The sequence below is a fragment of the Schistocerca gregaria genome, chromosome X (genome assembly GCF_023897955.1).
Source record: "Schistocerca gregaria isolate iqSchGreg1 chromosome X, iqSchGreg1.2, whole genome shotgun sequence".
Classification (NCBI taxonomy): domain Eukaryota; kingdom Metazoa; phylum Arthropoda; class Insecta; order Orthoptera; family Acrididae; genus Schistocerca; species Schistocerca gregaria.
The window spans coordinates 830,104,069-830,118,903 of NC_064931.1; the positions used below are offsets into that span (position 1 = coordinate 830,104,069).

At 38.3% G+C, this 14,835-nt stretch overlaps 1 protein-coding gene across 1 annotated transcript in view; it reads left to right on the plus strand.

Annotated features, from left to right (window-relative positions):
* The window catches only part of LOC126299332 (uncharacterized), a 793,355-nt gene that overhangs the window by 467,019 nt on the left and 311,501 nt on the right, over positions 1-14,835 (plus strand). The window contains exons 41-42 of the mRNA XM_049991162.1: positions 13,580-13,722; positions 13,892-14,131. Of these exons, the coding sequence (XP_049847119.1) occupies positions 13,580-13,722; positions 13,892-14,131 (383 nt within the window). The remainder of the gene's footprint in view (positions 1-13,579; positions 13,723-13,891; positions 14,132-14,835) is intronic.

Here is a 14,835-nt window from a genome sequence, read left to right on the forward strand (position 1 = left end):
AACTGTTGAGCTAGCTGCTGAAGACACTTTTCAGAAAAGGTGTTCAAAAGTATTTCGCAAGAGTGTCTGTCTGCACCCCCACACAATGAATTCAGAGACATTCCAGTCTATACTCAGTAGGTTACAGTCGCCTCCAACTAGTACTGCATGATATGAAAATTACGCACTATTGACCGTAGAATCTCATTGAATGACTCTAGTACTGTCACAGTGGAATTGGGTGGCTGGTAAAAACATCCAACAATTAACTTAGTTTCATCTACACCTGTTATATGTGGCCACATGACTTCACTATCACACTCAACTTCAACCTCAATAAAGACTATATTTTTGTCAACTGCAATGAATGCTCCCCCTCCTATGGCCTCTTATCTGTCTTTACGATAGACATTCTACAACTTGTTGAATATCTCAGAGCTTTCCATCTCAGGTTCCAGCCTGCTCTCTGTCTGAAGAATAATTTGAGTGCAAGAACTTTCCTGAAGGGCAGTAAATTTGGGAACTTTATCATGTATACTTTGGAAGTTTACTGATAAAATTGTGACAGTCAAAGTGTCTTTATTCTGAATGCTGTTTGACTTTCCTTGCTGGGAACTGGCTGGTGAGACTTCATTAGAGCACCTCAAACTACTGCCTAGCCTAAGAAACTCTTGTGTGCCCTCCATAAGTACCCTGCTACCCAAGTAGCTGTTCCTTTGTGGAGTGCACCCCCTGACCTATCAAGGGGAGTCCTACAAATCCCCACACGATTATGCAAGACTAGAAATCTGCAGCCAAGACTGACATAGTCAACAAAGACTTTGGTTGAGACTGTCCACTCAGCTCCAAACCAGAGTACCATGATCAACTCTGGGAATGATGTTGCAAATTGCAAAGCTCTGCTTGCACCTTGCATGCAAGGCCAGCAGTCATCACCATCTCTGCCAGCCACCAGTAGGAAATGAAGATTGCCTGAGAATCCATGCGATAGGCATCATTGGTGCTGATGTGAGCCACTACTTGCAGATGACTGCACACTGCATGCTTGATAGCCACAGGGAAGGCTGCCTCCACATCTCAGGTGAGGCCCCGTGGCAGACATACTGAGCGCACACTGGCTTTCTTCCCAGCCCTGAATGCTGTCTGCCAAAGGGGGTCCATATTGCACCTAAAATTGGAGCTCCCAATAACCAGTAAACCTGACTCCCTCCTTCCCCATGTACCTGCTTGGACCCTGCTGAAGGAGCAGCCACCTGACCATTCACAGGGTGAACGGGCAAGGCTAGGTGACCAGTCTCCGCATTGGCCTTCCACCTCGAGTGATGCGTCCAATCTATAATTACGGTTGTTAATTGTGGGGCACCTCTTTCTGTGATATCAGTTACTTATTGTAAAACTGAAGAGGATTTATGTCCTGACATCCAAATTCCATTGTACTGAAAGCTGCAAGTGGAAAATAAATACCACTGCCAAATACTTTTGTTGTGGGAATAACGATCAATGACAGATCACAACCCTTTGTGTTTGACTTTTACTGAAATACAGCCACAATGTTGTCCTCAGATGGGACTCTTTGCAGGTATCAAAAACAGCCACAGTCTGTGGAGGAACATAATTTCAGAACAATGAAGCTGTTTGAGTAATCTGTTATAAGAAGCACTTACTCACTGGCACTAAACAGGCATGCATGTTGCTCAAAGTGTTGGGCTACACTAAACTTCTTGGGTAAAGGGACAAAAATTTGACAGTTGAGAAAAGCTGGAAATGAATTAATTGTTCTGGGCTATTGTCTACAATTGAAAACACACTTTTCCCACAATCATCAATGAGATGAATTCAAGTCTACAGTCTGAATGCTCAGTTAAATAGATGCTCTAATCAAGTGCAACAGAATGCTCAGCCTACCCAAAAAGAAATATATATGCCACCAACAGTATTAACCATGACTAACAGATAAGGGGATTCTTGGTCAGAGTCACCAATCAACAGCTCATTTCTAAGAGACAGTGGAGAGGGGCAGCAAAACTAGTCCAGTAGTGCCATCAATGGAGAATCATGGTAATTACTTTTTTCAAATACTCACTGAAGGAACCTCTTGTTCAGCTACCAGTAGGGTCTTGTTGTTACTGACTAACAATGTTACTGAGTGTTGGCTATTGTGTATCAATTTTTGGTTGTATTCAACTCTGGAGTGGAAGCAAGGCAGACAAAATGACCCAATACATAACACCATATCAACACTATGGATCATCTCTTCATTAGTCACTGTTCATCTAAGGTATCTGCAATTCTGCAATGGATAATTCAGATGAAACTGGAGGATAAGCTGTGAGATTATATTGTTTAGCCGTTAGAAGGACCATGGTCTTTCATTGTGCCCTGGTGAAGACGAAAGATGGCACAAGCTGTGTCTGCACCTATTACTAGTGGATGAACAAAATAACCATAAAGAAGGTTCATTCATGGCCAGAAATTGATGACACCTTGAACCATCTGAAAACAGCAAAGTAGTTCAACATTATGGATGTACAGACAGGTTACTCACAAATCAATGCTGAGGAGGCTGACCATAAAAATATTGTTTTCAGAACATGTGATAGCCACCATGAGGTTAAAATTGTACCATTTTTCCTTTGTAGTTCTCCTGCCACTTTTGGAAACTTCAGCATCTTAAATGGACAATGTTTCTGTTGTGCCTGGATGACACTAAAGTTTTCTCCAAAGCATCTGAAGTGCATATAAGCTGTGTGACTACTGTGCTGAATGTTTCACATGATGCAGGTCTTTGTCTCAATCAGAGAAAGTGGCTCTTCATTGCCCAAGAATTAAAAATCTTTGGGATTTTAGTTAATGGAAATATAGTCTGTCCTGATTCACAGAAAGTAAGAGCCATAACAGATATTCTAGCTCCTCAGCACATTCATGATGTGAGAGATTTCCTGCTGCCACTACAGTTGCTTCATAAAAAATTTAAGTTCTGAATCACAACTACCGCAAGAGAATCACCAAATATCCTTGCAGTGAGGAATGAGGATGATTTTTCTGTATGATTGTGGGGAACTCTTTCTCAGCCTTGGCACATTTTGACGATGATGCCAAGATGGAGCTGCACAGTCATGCTAGTGGTTATAGAGTAGCTGCAGTTGTAGTGCAAATCCAGGAAGGCACCTAAAGAGTGATTGTATATGCTTCCAGAGTACTCTGAGCAGAAGAATTATTGTGTGATCAGTAAGTTTGATCCTATTTGCATGGTAGACACTTCAGTGACCAATCACCAATCTTTCACTGGGTGACAAATGTGAAGAATCCTTCAGGATGTTGGCAAGATGGGCATTTAAGCTTCAGGAATACATTGCAGTAATACACTTAAAACTGATGCAAACACAAGCATGCTAATTTCCTTTTGAGACTTTCATTGGAGAAACTTCACAGTGCTGGTAATATCCCAGTCATCACTGCAGTACCAAACAGTGCAAATGAACAAAGAGAAGAACCTGAATTACTGAAGATTATAAAGACCCAAAGGATCTCTCTCACACTCAATGCCTGTTGCACAGTAATGAGTTTGTGCAATAATATTGAACATATGAATTGGAATTGATGGTTTTCACAATATGCTTAGGAAGACTGCAAAGTTTTAAAAATGTTGACACTTGCTCAGTGTATTGTACAGCATATTATACCGTGTAAGGACCGAGCGAGGTGGCGCAGTGGTTAGCACACTGGACTCGCATTCGGGAGGACGATGGTTCAATCCCGTCTCCGGCCATCCTGATTTTGGTTTTCCGTGATTTCCCTAAGTCGTTTCCGGCAAATGCCGGGATGGTTCCTTTGAAAGGGCACGGCCGATTTCCTTCCCAATCCTTCCCTAACCCGAGCTTGTGCTCCGTCTGTAATGACCTCGTTGTCGACGGGACGTTAAACACTAACCACCACCACCACCATGTAAGGGTGATATTTCATGATATGTCTTATTGCTGCTGAAACCAAGGCATTCAATACAGTTTAATATTATCCATTTTAAGCATGTGAGGCAACGGTTGTTATATATTAACAGTAGTAATTATATGAGGTAGCAGTTGCTTTATATCAACAGTAATAATCAACGGCAGTCTACCATTTTCTGTATTACACACACTCAACAATGCATTCAACATCAGACAATTCTTTCAACATCAGAATGTCAAAACTTAGCTCAAGATGTTAAAAGACCAAAATGTCTACTGACACATTTATGGCAGTCAAACAATAAAACAGAATAAAAACACAGTGGACTATGGGTCCTAATCTTACATTAAAGTCGCTGAGTCATCCCATCTCACACAGTATATCGCACCAGGTCATATTCTCCAGATATGTTGTGGGCTTCAAGAGTGTCAAGTTGATACTTCTCCAAATGTCCAACGGTTTTTGTGAACTGACATGCCCATGATATTATGGTGTAAGTGCAGGAACTGGATCAATCATAATGTTATTCTATTGGTCTCCTACTTTCCCTCATTTTCAAAAAGGACTTTTGCATGTTGTCTACAATCGTCAGGAGCAGCTAAGAATTTGGCCCACAAGCTATGCCCTAGCTCACGTGCCATAGTTCTGTACTTGGCTGCACACTTCCTCCCCAACACATCACACTATGTGAGCGGGAATGGAGGGAAGAGGTAGGAAATTGTGTGAGTGCCATATTTAGTTGGCAGTGCAGGTGCACTGCATATGACTTGGTTTCATATTTCATATTTTCCAGAAACATAGATCACAAATGAAACAAATTTTCAGTATTATTTAATTATCTTTGTTGTTTTGAAGTCATACTATAATTTTTATCTGGTTCAAATTGTTGGCATAGAGACAGGCACAGATAATTTCACAGATTTTCCAACTCAGGTTGCCACATAATCATTACTTCTTTAGCTTCATAATTTAAAAAAGGTCTTTCACATGCATATATTCATTGCAATATTGTATCACATTTTCAATCTCATTGTGGAGACATGGAAACTTTACCAGTGGAAAACAATTTACATATCTTGTACGACTTAAAACTATCTTTAAAATGGAAATTACATTGTAGATCATCACTTACCTATGCACTTAGACAGGGGCACTTTCAACTAAAATTCCAAACAGCCTCAGAAACAGCTCTAAGATTGGCAGTATCTGCAAAATATTTAGAAAAGTGTGTATCTACAAAACATTTGGAAAACTGTCCTTGTGATCCTTTCAAGGCCCCGATGGATTATCCATATCTGGTGTTTTTTTTATAAATGTCAGTGAGCATAGGGAAGTGGAATGAGTTGGTCAAAATTTGTTCCTTCCACAGTGCAATTTTCTTTTTAAATGTATCCCATCAAATCAGAAATAAGTTGATTCTCACCTTGCAGTGTCTTACTGTGGGCATTTCCACCTTGCAGTATCTTACTGTGGGCAGTGTGCAGCCAAGTGCACTTAAAATATGAGGATTTGCAATCAATTCCAGATGTTCTAATTATTATTCCTGCTTTCATTTTTTCTTCCTAAACTAAACAATAGTGGGGTTTAAATTTTAAAAAGAATCATTCCAGGCATGCCCCTTGACTTAACCAACATACTCTGCATTAATATACAAAATTTCCATACTTGTTTTTCAGTTCTACCAAAAACTGTTGCAACTGACAGTGGAATAATCCTAGCAACTTCAGAAAGTTTACTATTCATACCACCAGTTTTTACATGTGCTCTGTGATCACAAATTTTGTGCAGAGTGCTTTATAATGAACAGAAAACAGAATCCTATCTGTTTATCAACATAATGTTCTGCTCTTTCATGCTGTGGCTGGCCCTGCTGCATCTATTTTGTCAAAGAAGTAATGCACATTTATTATCATGCATCTGCTTCAAAATAATTCTAAAGATCCATTAAGATACTTTGTTCTGTTGTCTTTTGCTTGCATACTAAGAATATTATTATGTTTCTTTTCTTGAATGGCAATCAACATTCCTTCCATCAAGTTGGTTTTTCATCCTTACTTTTCTATGTGCGGGAGTTCTAAGTCATTTTCTACATCCTTAAGGGGATGATCTGCTTCTATGTCAAATCAAAAATGTTCTTCCCGTCTGTCCAGTATACTTTGCATCATAGGACGTGCAGCGTATTTTATAACGTCATTGTCTTTCATACTTGTTTCTCTTTTTATGACATCATGCTTTGGGCTATAGTTAGCTAGATTATTTGCCTGGAAACCAATTTTGACACCATCAGGTTTTAAAATATTTATGATCTTTTGCAAGGCTGTTCCATAGTATTGTATAGTGATCATTTTTATGTCTTCTTTTTTAAGTTTATTCTTTCTGTTATTACACTCTTGTTCAGAAAAAAAGAACACCCTGAACAACTAGAGATAGGATATTCATATTCACAGGACTTGTACGTTGGTATGTTTTGCAGAAATGATTAGTATTTGAACCATATCGGCCTGTGGGTTCACGGTCAACATTGATATTGTGACATCACACCACCTATTGGTGGTGACTGTGGCTCTTGCTTTCGCTATAAATCGAAGGTAATGGATCAGTGTGACTTGAGCAGACATGCAGGATGTCTCAAAGATGGATGAGTGAAGCATACTGTCAAATCAGTGAGTCTGAAAGAGATCACATTATTGGCATGAGATAATGCGATGCATCCACCTTGGAAATTGCTGCTCATGTGAGATGAAGTGTTCTGGCAGTGTGACGGGTGTGTGCAGAAGAGTGTAGAACAAGATGAGATTGGTCAATTCGCACCTCCCCAACCAACCCCTGAGAAGATTGGCATATCTTCCAAATGTAACTGCAGGACAGGTTTGCATCCCCAGTTCTGGAAAAACAGTGAGGCAGTGTAACACATTGTGCACTATGAAGGGTGAAAGTCTGTTGCCATTTTCTAAGGCATGGATTACATGCACATTGTCCACTTTTCCAACTACCTTTGACGAATGTGAAAAAACTTGCTAGATGGCAATGATGTGTTGAAGCATTATGAATGACAGTGTCAGTTGTCATTGGTTTCTTGTAGACAGTAAATGTGTGCTTATTGCCCTGTCTTTTAATGTTCAAATCAAGTAATTGTAAATTTCTGTTGTTTCATGCTCCATGATAAACTCAGATTTATCTGTGAGCATCATTATTTTTTATCTATATCATTCTCAGAACCATCAACAAGTGACAATTTATACCTACATTATGTTATAAGAATCATTCTACCTGTAATGGCTTGGTCAAATTTGAATGTTTATTGGAACATTAAACAGCAGGGCAATAAATAAGCATTCATTGTCCACAGGAAACCAGTAATGACTGATGCTATAATTCCCAGTGACTCATACCATTCACAAGCTTATAAAGAGTCTGCTTTCCATACCTTAGTACTCGTGGTAGTTCATGTGCCAATGAGAAGGAAGAATAAAGAGACAGTACTAAACATGATTAATAAGATAGCAGTTTATAATGTATACCAAATAGATATTCTTTAAGAAAGATTAGTGTGAGAGTAATAAGAATAGAAATAATAAACTTAACAAAGAAGGAATGAATGTAGTCACTATGCCATACTGTTGAACAGTCTTGTAAAAGATTGTGAATATTTTTAACCAGCATAGTATCAAAATTGTGTACCAGATAAACAATGTGGCTTGATATAGCTTGTAGCATGATGATGGTATAAAGGGAAACAAGTTTGAGAGATCAGATGATTATAAAATATGTTGCACATCCATTGATTCAAAGTATACTGGATAGACGTGAAGATTTCCAATCAGGTACAAGGAACTTAAACATACATTCAGACTAAATAACTACAACAAATCAGTTGTTGAAAACAATGCATATGAAGCAGGTAATCCTCTTAAGGGAATTGGAGAGGGCTAAGAAATCCTGCACATAAAAAAAGAAAGGACGAAAGCTTGACTTGCTGGAAGGATTGTAGATTGCAGTTCATGAAAAGAGAAATAACAATATTCTTAATGTAAAAGTCAACAGAATGAGATTTCTTAACAGATTTTTAGAATTATTTTTAAAGCAGATGCATAGTTATAAATTTTGCAGTATTTCTTAGATGAAATAGCTACAGTCTGACAATCATAGATGCCATGCAAGTAGCATTTTTGGAACTGAGGAAAAGTTGGAGACCAACAGAATAGCATTATGGATGAGAAAATAGCTGCACTTACACATTAATACTGTGGGTGTATCAGTTCAAAACAACCCCCCAGTCATCTGGTGAAGTGTGAACTTGACTGTCTTGCAGCCCATACCAGATCGGGACATGGCCAGGTGTGGTATGTGGTTTGAGACAGGATGACTACCGACAGATGTTAATGATTTTAATCTAAGATGAGGACACTCAGTCTAATGTGTTTTTGTACTATTCTATTGTCTAAATTCCACAAATGTCTTGGTAGGCTTTTTACTATTTTAACCTCTTGAGCTAAGTTTGACAACCTGATGATGACAGCAGTGTCCCTAGAAACCCATTGTTGAGCCATGTGTAGAATATAAAATGGTTGAATGCTACCAATTATTACTGTTAAAATTCGTTTTCCTTTGAACAAAATTTCTGCAAAGAACTGAAAAAAGTAAATGACAAGATTTGGGAAGTGGAATGGAAGATGAATATGTAAGTACCATGTAGTCCTTTGAAAAAAATGAAGTTCCTGAATGATCACTTATTGCCTGGTATATAGATGTCCACAATATCAGAAGAAATTCTAGATATAGAGGTCATGAAACTAAACAGAAATGTTAATTTTACTTGTAGCAGTTAACAGAATTGACAAATATTATCAAGTTGGTTGCCCAGTGAGCACAGATATTTAATTTTCTTGCTACAATTGTCACTGTATACACATCAAATCATATAATGAAATAATAAGCAACCAGCAACATAAAAGAAATTTAATTTCTTTGCCAGTTTTGGGCACTTAGTGGCCTTCTTCAGAAGGTTATTCCTATTGCATTATTTTTAAGTGTCAGTAATACAGACACTCACAAATAATGCAAGTGGCATAACCTTCTGAAGAGGGGCACTAAGTGCCAAAAACCAGTAAAGAAATTAAATTTCTTTTATGCAGCTGGTTACTTATTATTTCATTGCTTATGACTACTGTTGCTGTAGAGGGATAAAATACTAAACATAAGATTGTATCAAGATAATTGTTTTATTTTTGTTTGCAACAGTAGTTACATTAGAAAATACATAAAAACTGCAAGTCTACATAATAAATTATAAAGTTCTCTTGTTTCATTTATAATAAGTTGTTGTTTTTGGATTATGAATCTATGCTCCCCTGAAAGAGCCCTCAGTCCATTGAAATAGAGACAGATGTCTTCTGGGACTTTTTGTACCCATTCTGCATTATTTCTGCTTGTGTTTTCCAAGGAAAAGGTGGAAGAAAGTATGAGAGGGTTTATGAATCAATGATATGATAAAAGGTTGCTTGCCATTTTAGCTTGTTTATGGCCAGACATTCTGAAATATTTTCACATCATTTTGACATCAAGTCATCTGTAACTTGTGAAGACACTTAATAAAACATAAAACAGGTATCATTGGTCAGGTCTCTACTGATCTGTCAGATATTACATGAGGCATCATATGGAATTCTAAAAATGGATGCATGCAATGGCCATCTGATACTAATTCCTCCTCTGGTTTCTTCATTTCACTGGATGGAAACTGACATTTTGGTGAGGTTTCATAAGTAAACAAGTGGAATTATAAGGATAAAACATGCACTGACTATCACATCAACTATTTCTGTTCTGCACAGTATGCCTTTCAGGTGTGGTTAGTTTCCTGAAAGATTTAAATTAGGAGAAAGAGATAATTACGTCATTTTCTTTGTTATTAAGGTTTCCAAAGCTTTCAAGAAATCAGTAAATAAGAGTGTAGTGACACTTCCCAGTACAAAATTGTTGTTAGGCTCACAGTATGGCATCAGTAAAATGCATATTCTTTTGTGCCTTAGGTAGCAGGGCTAAATAATAGGTTGAGGGCAGTAGGTTTTTATTTGCTTTAATGGTAACACTAAATTGTAATATGCTTGCAGAAGTTGTTACCTTATAAGATTAGGGAAAATGCTTAACAATGTTCCACTGCATATCCAGAAAAGAGCAAGCAAAAGGTTGTTGTACTGTCTCAACAAACGTGGAAGTTAACAGAATCTGACAGGGGTCATGCCACAGAATTCTGCTCTGAATCTCTTGCTTTTCTTTGTATATATCAATGATCTGCCACTAAACATGGCAGATGATTAAAAAAATTTCTTTTTTTGCATGTAATGCTTTTTTACCCAGGACACTGCAGTTATAGTCAGTGACTGGTGAGATAGGGGTCATACTAGAACATTCTATATGTGTTTATATAGGAGCATTCCACACTGAGGCAGGTCATTTAAACTCTGTGTGTACTTCCATTTATGATTTATAAAGTTACTTTCAGTGTGAATCGTTTGTTCTTGTTGATGGTCCTTCTCTTGTAAGTAGTATTTCATTTTGGATTCTGTGTGACAATATGACATAAATAAAATCATGTGAAAAAATTTCTAGACGTGATTCAGAAATCAACATACCTGACTTTGGTCACAAAAAAAACAGAAATGATGTTTTATAAGAGTGAAAATAAAATTATTCCTGTCTAAAGACGTTATTTGAGTCACTATTGTTTATAGAAGTTCTGAATAAACTTCATGTATTGATATCGGTAACTGTCGGCTGTACAGTTTCAGTAACACCTACAAGAATATTTTCACATAGTAAAAATGTTTTCTAGAATGTTTCATCAGATGGTACTATGGAAACTATACAGTATTTCAATAAGACACCATCATGTTTAACTGTTGGGAGGTGGTAGTGGTCTCTTGGTTCATGTTTTGCTTGGCTACAGAAGCCCAAGCCCCAGGATGTGGAGCTATAACATTATCCTGTGGGACTTGATATCCAGAGCCCTTTGTTGGAGAAGTGAGCTATGGACCCTACGTACATAGTGCAGGAAAGCCTGGTCACATTCCACAGGCTTGAGATTATGTGTATGGAGAAGGTAGCAGACTCCCTGTATCAATTAATTACAAGCTGAAGCCCTCATCTCGGGCCACTGGAAGGTGGATCGCGACCCATGGACCCCATAGCACTGAAATATTGTAGTAGGATACAACCCACTGCTATGCTCAGCATATTTTGCGTGGTTGGACCTTGCATTGCAAACACTCTCACCCAGCAGCTGTGCTGCAATAGGGCTGATGCAGCAGGCTGTGACTGCTCAGTGAGTGAAGGATGCTGAGTCCTACATGGCCATGACCAGTAATGGGTAGAAATATTCAGGGAGTTAAAGTTGGACTGGAGGCTGGCTGAAAACAGCTGGCACTGGTGAGCATTCCAGTCACCCAGTTACTAGAAGAGCCACAGTTCAACACTTGGCTGGACTCCTTTGACAGGTGGTTCAGTCAGTATTATGACAAGCAGTGGTGACTTCATGGTGGACACCATGCATATGACGGTCGATGACTCAATGACTGGCTACTTCAGTGCATGCCAAAATGGGCAAGATCATCTGTCCTGGCTCGTGTTGCTATGCTCTTCCCCTCTTTGAAAAAATTGACCCACCAAATTCTCTCTGTTAATGCACCTGGAACTAGCTAATTCCATACAGTTTATGGCAGACACATCTGGTTAGTTTTTCGCTCATGACACCTATAAGAATCCACCTGTAATTCTTCAGTAGCTGAGATGGGTGCTGAGACATATTTGAAATCTCTCCAGAGTTTTTATGGTTGCAGTCCTTGAAAATTGATCCTAGTCCTGAGAAAACATAGCAAAGATATGTTATCACACTCACTGCTTCCTGTGGCACCCTGCAAGATGTCTCACTGAGAAGTTGATAACTTTCTTTCAATCTGTGATGACTGCTGCGTCAAACCAGCTCATGGGAATAGGTTGGTGGGAATCTGGGAAGCATTCTGCAAAAGTTAACCTTGCAGACTTCCACTCCCACCATTTCCCATGTATTACCTCCTTGACGTCGTGCTTAACCTTAACAATGTACTACACATATTCCTCAACCTAATTATCCCATCCTTCACATGACACACTATCCAGTGGCCTGTTACACCTTATCACAACATTATATTAAATAAGCTGTCAAGTTTGGAAGGAAGAGAATTTTACAAAAATTAATCTGTGATAAAATCATACAGTCACAGTGCAGATCATAATGATGAGAGACCTTTTGCCTGAACCCTAAACTTCACATCTCATCTCTTAGGGACCCATCCAATGTATCATTCTTCATGAGCTTCGTAATACCACTGATGCATTGACTCAACAATAAGTGTTTTACTAGCTGTAGTCTGTGCCCCTTGATACAACTTTATAATACTCCATAATTCTCTTTTCATCATAATTCCCTGATACCTGATGCAGTGACACATTATACCATAGAGTGGTTTAGACAATATTATAAGAAGGAAAGTTGCTATTCACCGTACAGCGGAGATGCTGAGTCGCAGATAGGCATAACAGAAACACTTTCACAGTTAAAGCTTTCGGCCATAAGCCTTCGTCGACAATTGACACACATATGCACACACACATTCTCACACAAATGCAACTCACATACATGACTGCAGTCTCAGGCAACTGAAACCACTCTGCGAGCACCAGAACCAACACATGATAGGAGTGGTGACTGGGTGGGGGTAAGGAGGATGAGGGGGGAGAGATAGTATGGTGGGGCTGGCGGACAGTAAAGTGCTGCAAGTTAGATGGAAGGCAGTTGCGAGGTGAGGAAGGGGAGGAGGGGGGGTGGGGGGGTGAAAAAGATAGAAATAAAAAAACAGGTTGTGGTGGTGGAATCTAAAAGGTCAGAATCCTAAACCTCTCATCTGGTTCAGCTGCAGCCACTATCTGTATGAAAGGTGAGGACACCCTATCCACATTCCTCCAGAACCTCAACAACTTCTCACCCATTTACTTCTGGTCCTACTCAACCCAACAAGTCACCTTCCTAGATATTGACCTCTACCTCGAAGAAGGCTACATCAGTACCTCCACTTTGACAGCTGCCACCCATTCCACACCACCAAGAAGTCCCTTCTGTGCAGCCTAGCCACCCATGGTTACAGAATGTGCAGTGTCAAGTAGTCCCCCTCAAAATATACTGAGCCTCTCACTGAAACCTTCACTTTTTTTTATTGCAGGTGCTCTGGATGTCAAGGCCCTCAGCTATGATAGAGCCCCACCTTCTGACACCTGTACTTATATAGTAAACCAGTATATAATCAGTAGCTCTACAGCTCCTCACAGCTGCACTTGAAGGTGACAGGCAACTGTCTCATTGAAATAGTTTGCAGCTTCCACAGCACTAATTAATTCAGTGCCTTAGAAGCTTTCAAGCAGTTCTTATGTTGAGAAAGCTTCTAACAGCACACTATCAATGCTATGCAGCTTTTACTACATTCACTGCAAATACTCTTTTTTCATAAATATTGTTCTGCTATTTGTATCCATGTGTCAGAAATTTTATTGTGAGGTAAAAGCTACAAGTTTCATTCTTATCCTGTGTAATACGTATTTCCATCAATTTTTTCCACAGGCAAGTAGTACACATAAATTTTACAAACGTGGTGCCCTGACTGGAAAAATATTAATATGTGATAACATGAATTACACAGTTGAAGTTACAGGAGAAACTCCATTCAAAGATTTTGAAAAAATTGGAGCCATAGGGCATTATTAGTGAGTACAAGCAACTTCAGTCAACTCATTGTTATCTTTAATTAGATGTTTAGAACCTTCATTCCTATCACTGTATATCTTACTTAAATTTAATGTGTTTTGTGTTAATCCTAGTGAATTCAGTATTCACTAAAGAAATTCTGATTCATTCTTTTAACAATACTTTTAGTTTTCAGAAAAGTTCTGGGGCTTTGAAAGCAGCTCTTAACCTACCAGTTGTTAAAGGACATCTTCTAGGAGAATGGAAATGGATATTGAAGGAAGATATGAAAGTTTTGGTTGAAGGTTCTGTGGAAAGCAAATCTTTTACAAAACATGGAACTGTGGAGATGTTCTACCAGAATATACCTAGCAGAACTCGATATGTTGCTATTGGAGTGGATGTTAATCTCAACAAAGGCATTTGGCAGTAAGTTTTACAGTTAAGGAAATTTGTTCTCAACAAACTAAAGAACAAATGCATACAATTTTTTTTTCAAATAACTGTTTGAAAAACTGTGGTGATGAAAAAGCTTACACACCATGTGCAAGAATTACAAAAAACTTCTTAATTTTTTAATGACCCCCTTTGTTATGCACAATTGGAAGACCGTTAATTGTAATAAATGTTCATGGAGTTAAAATATTAATAGCCAGATCTAGTGGTAGTTTTAAAGAAAAAAATACTCTTCTTATTTTCTAAGAATCTCTTTCAATCCATTGCTTGAAGTTCGTATGTCTGGAAACCAGGACGTCTTGTAGATGTGGGAACCGTATAGGTTGATGTGTTTCTTAAAATAACATAGACAACAAACTGATTAATACATAATTATCATTTTTAATATTCCTAGATGCCTTTCTGCCATCAATTACAATGTTCACTCAGTGAAATACATTACATTCAATAGTACAATAGAACAATTATGGTAACATATATTCATATAAACAAAAATATATCTTTTTGTAGTACAGTAATTTTATGAAATTTGTTTTTAATCACAGGGGCTAATTGTGTTAGCATGTCATATACTGTTTTACAGTTGTAGTGTAAAGCATTTCAGATAAGATTGAAGAAAGGATAAGCTCATAAATTTGAAAATATACATGATCCAAATGGCTTATTGCATGTTACAC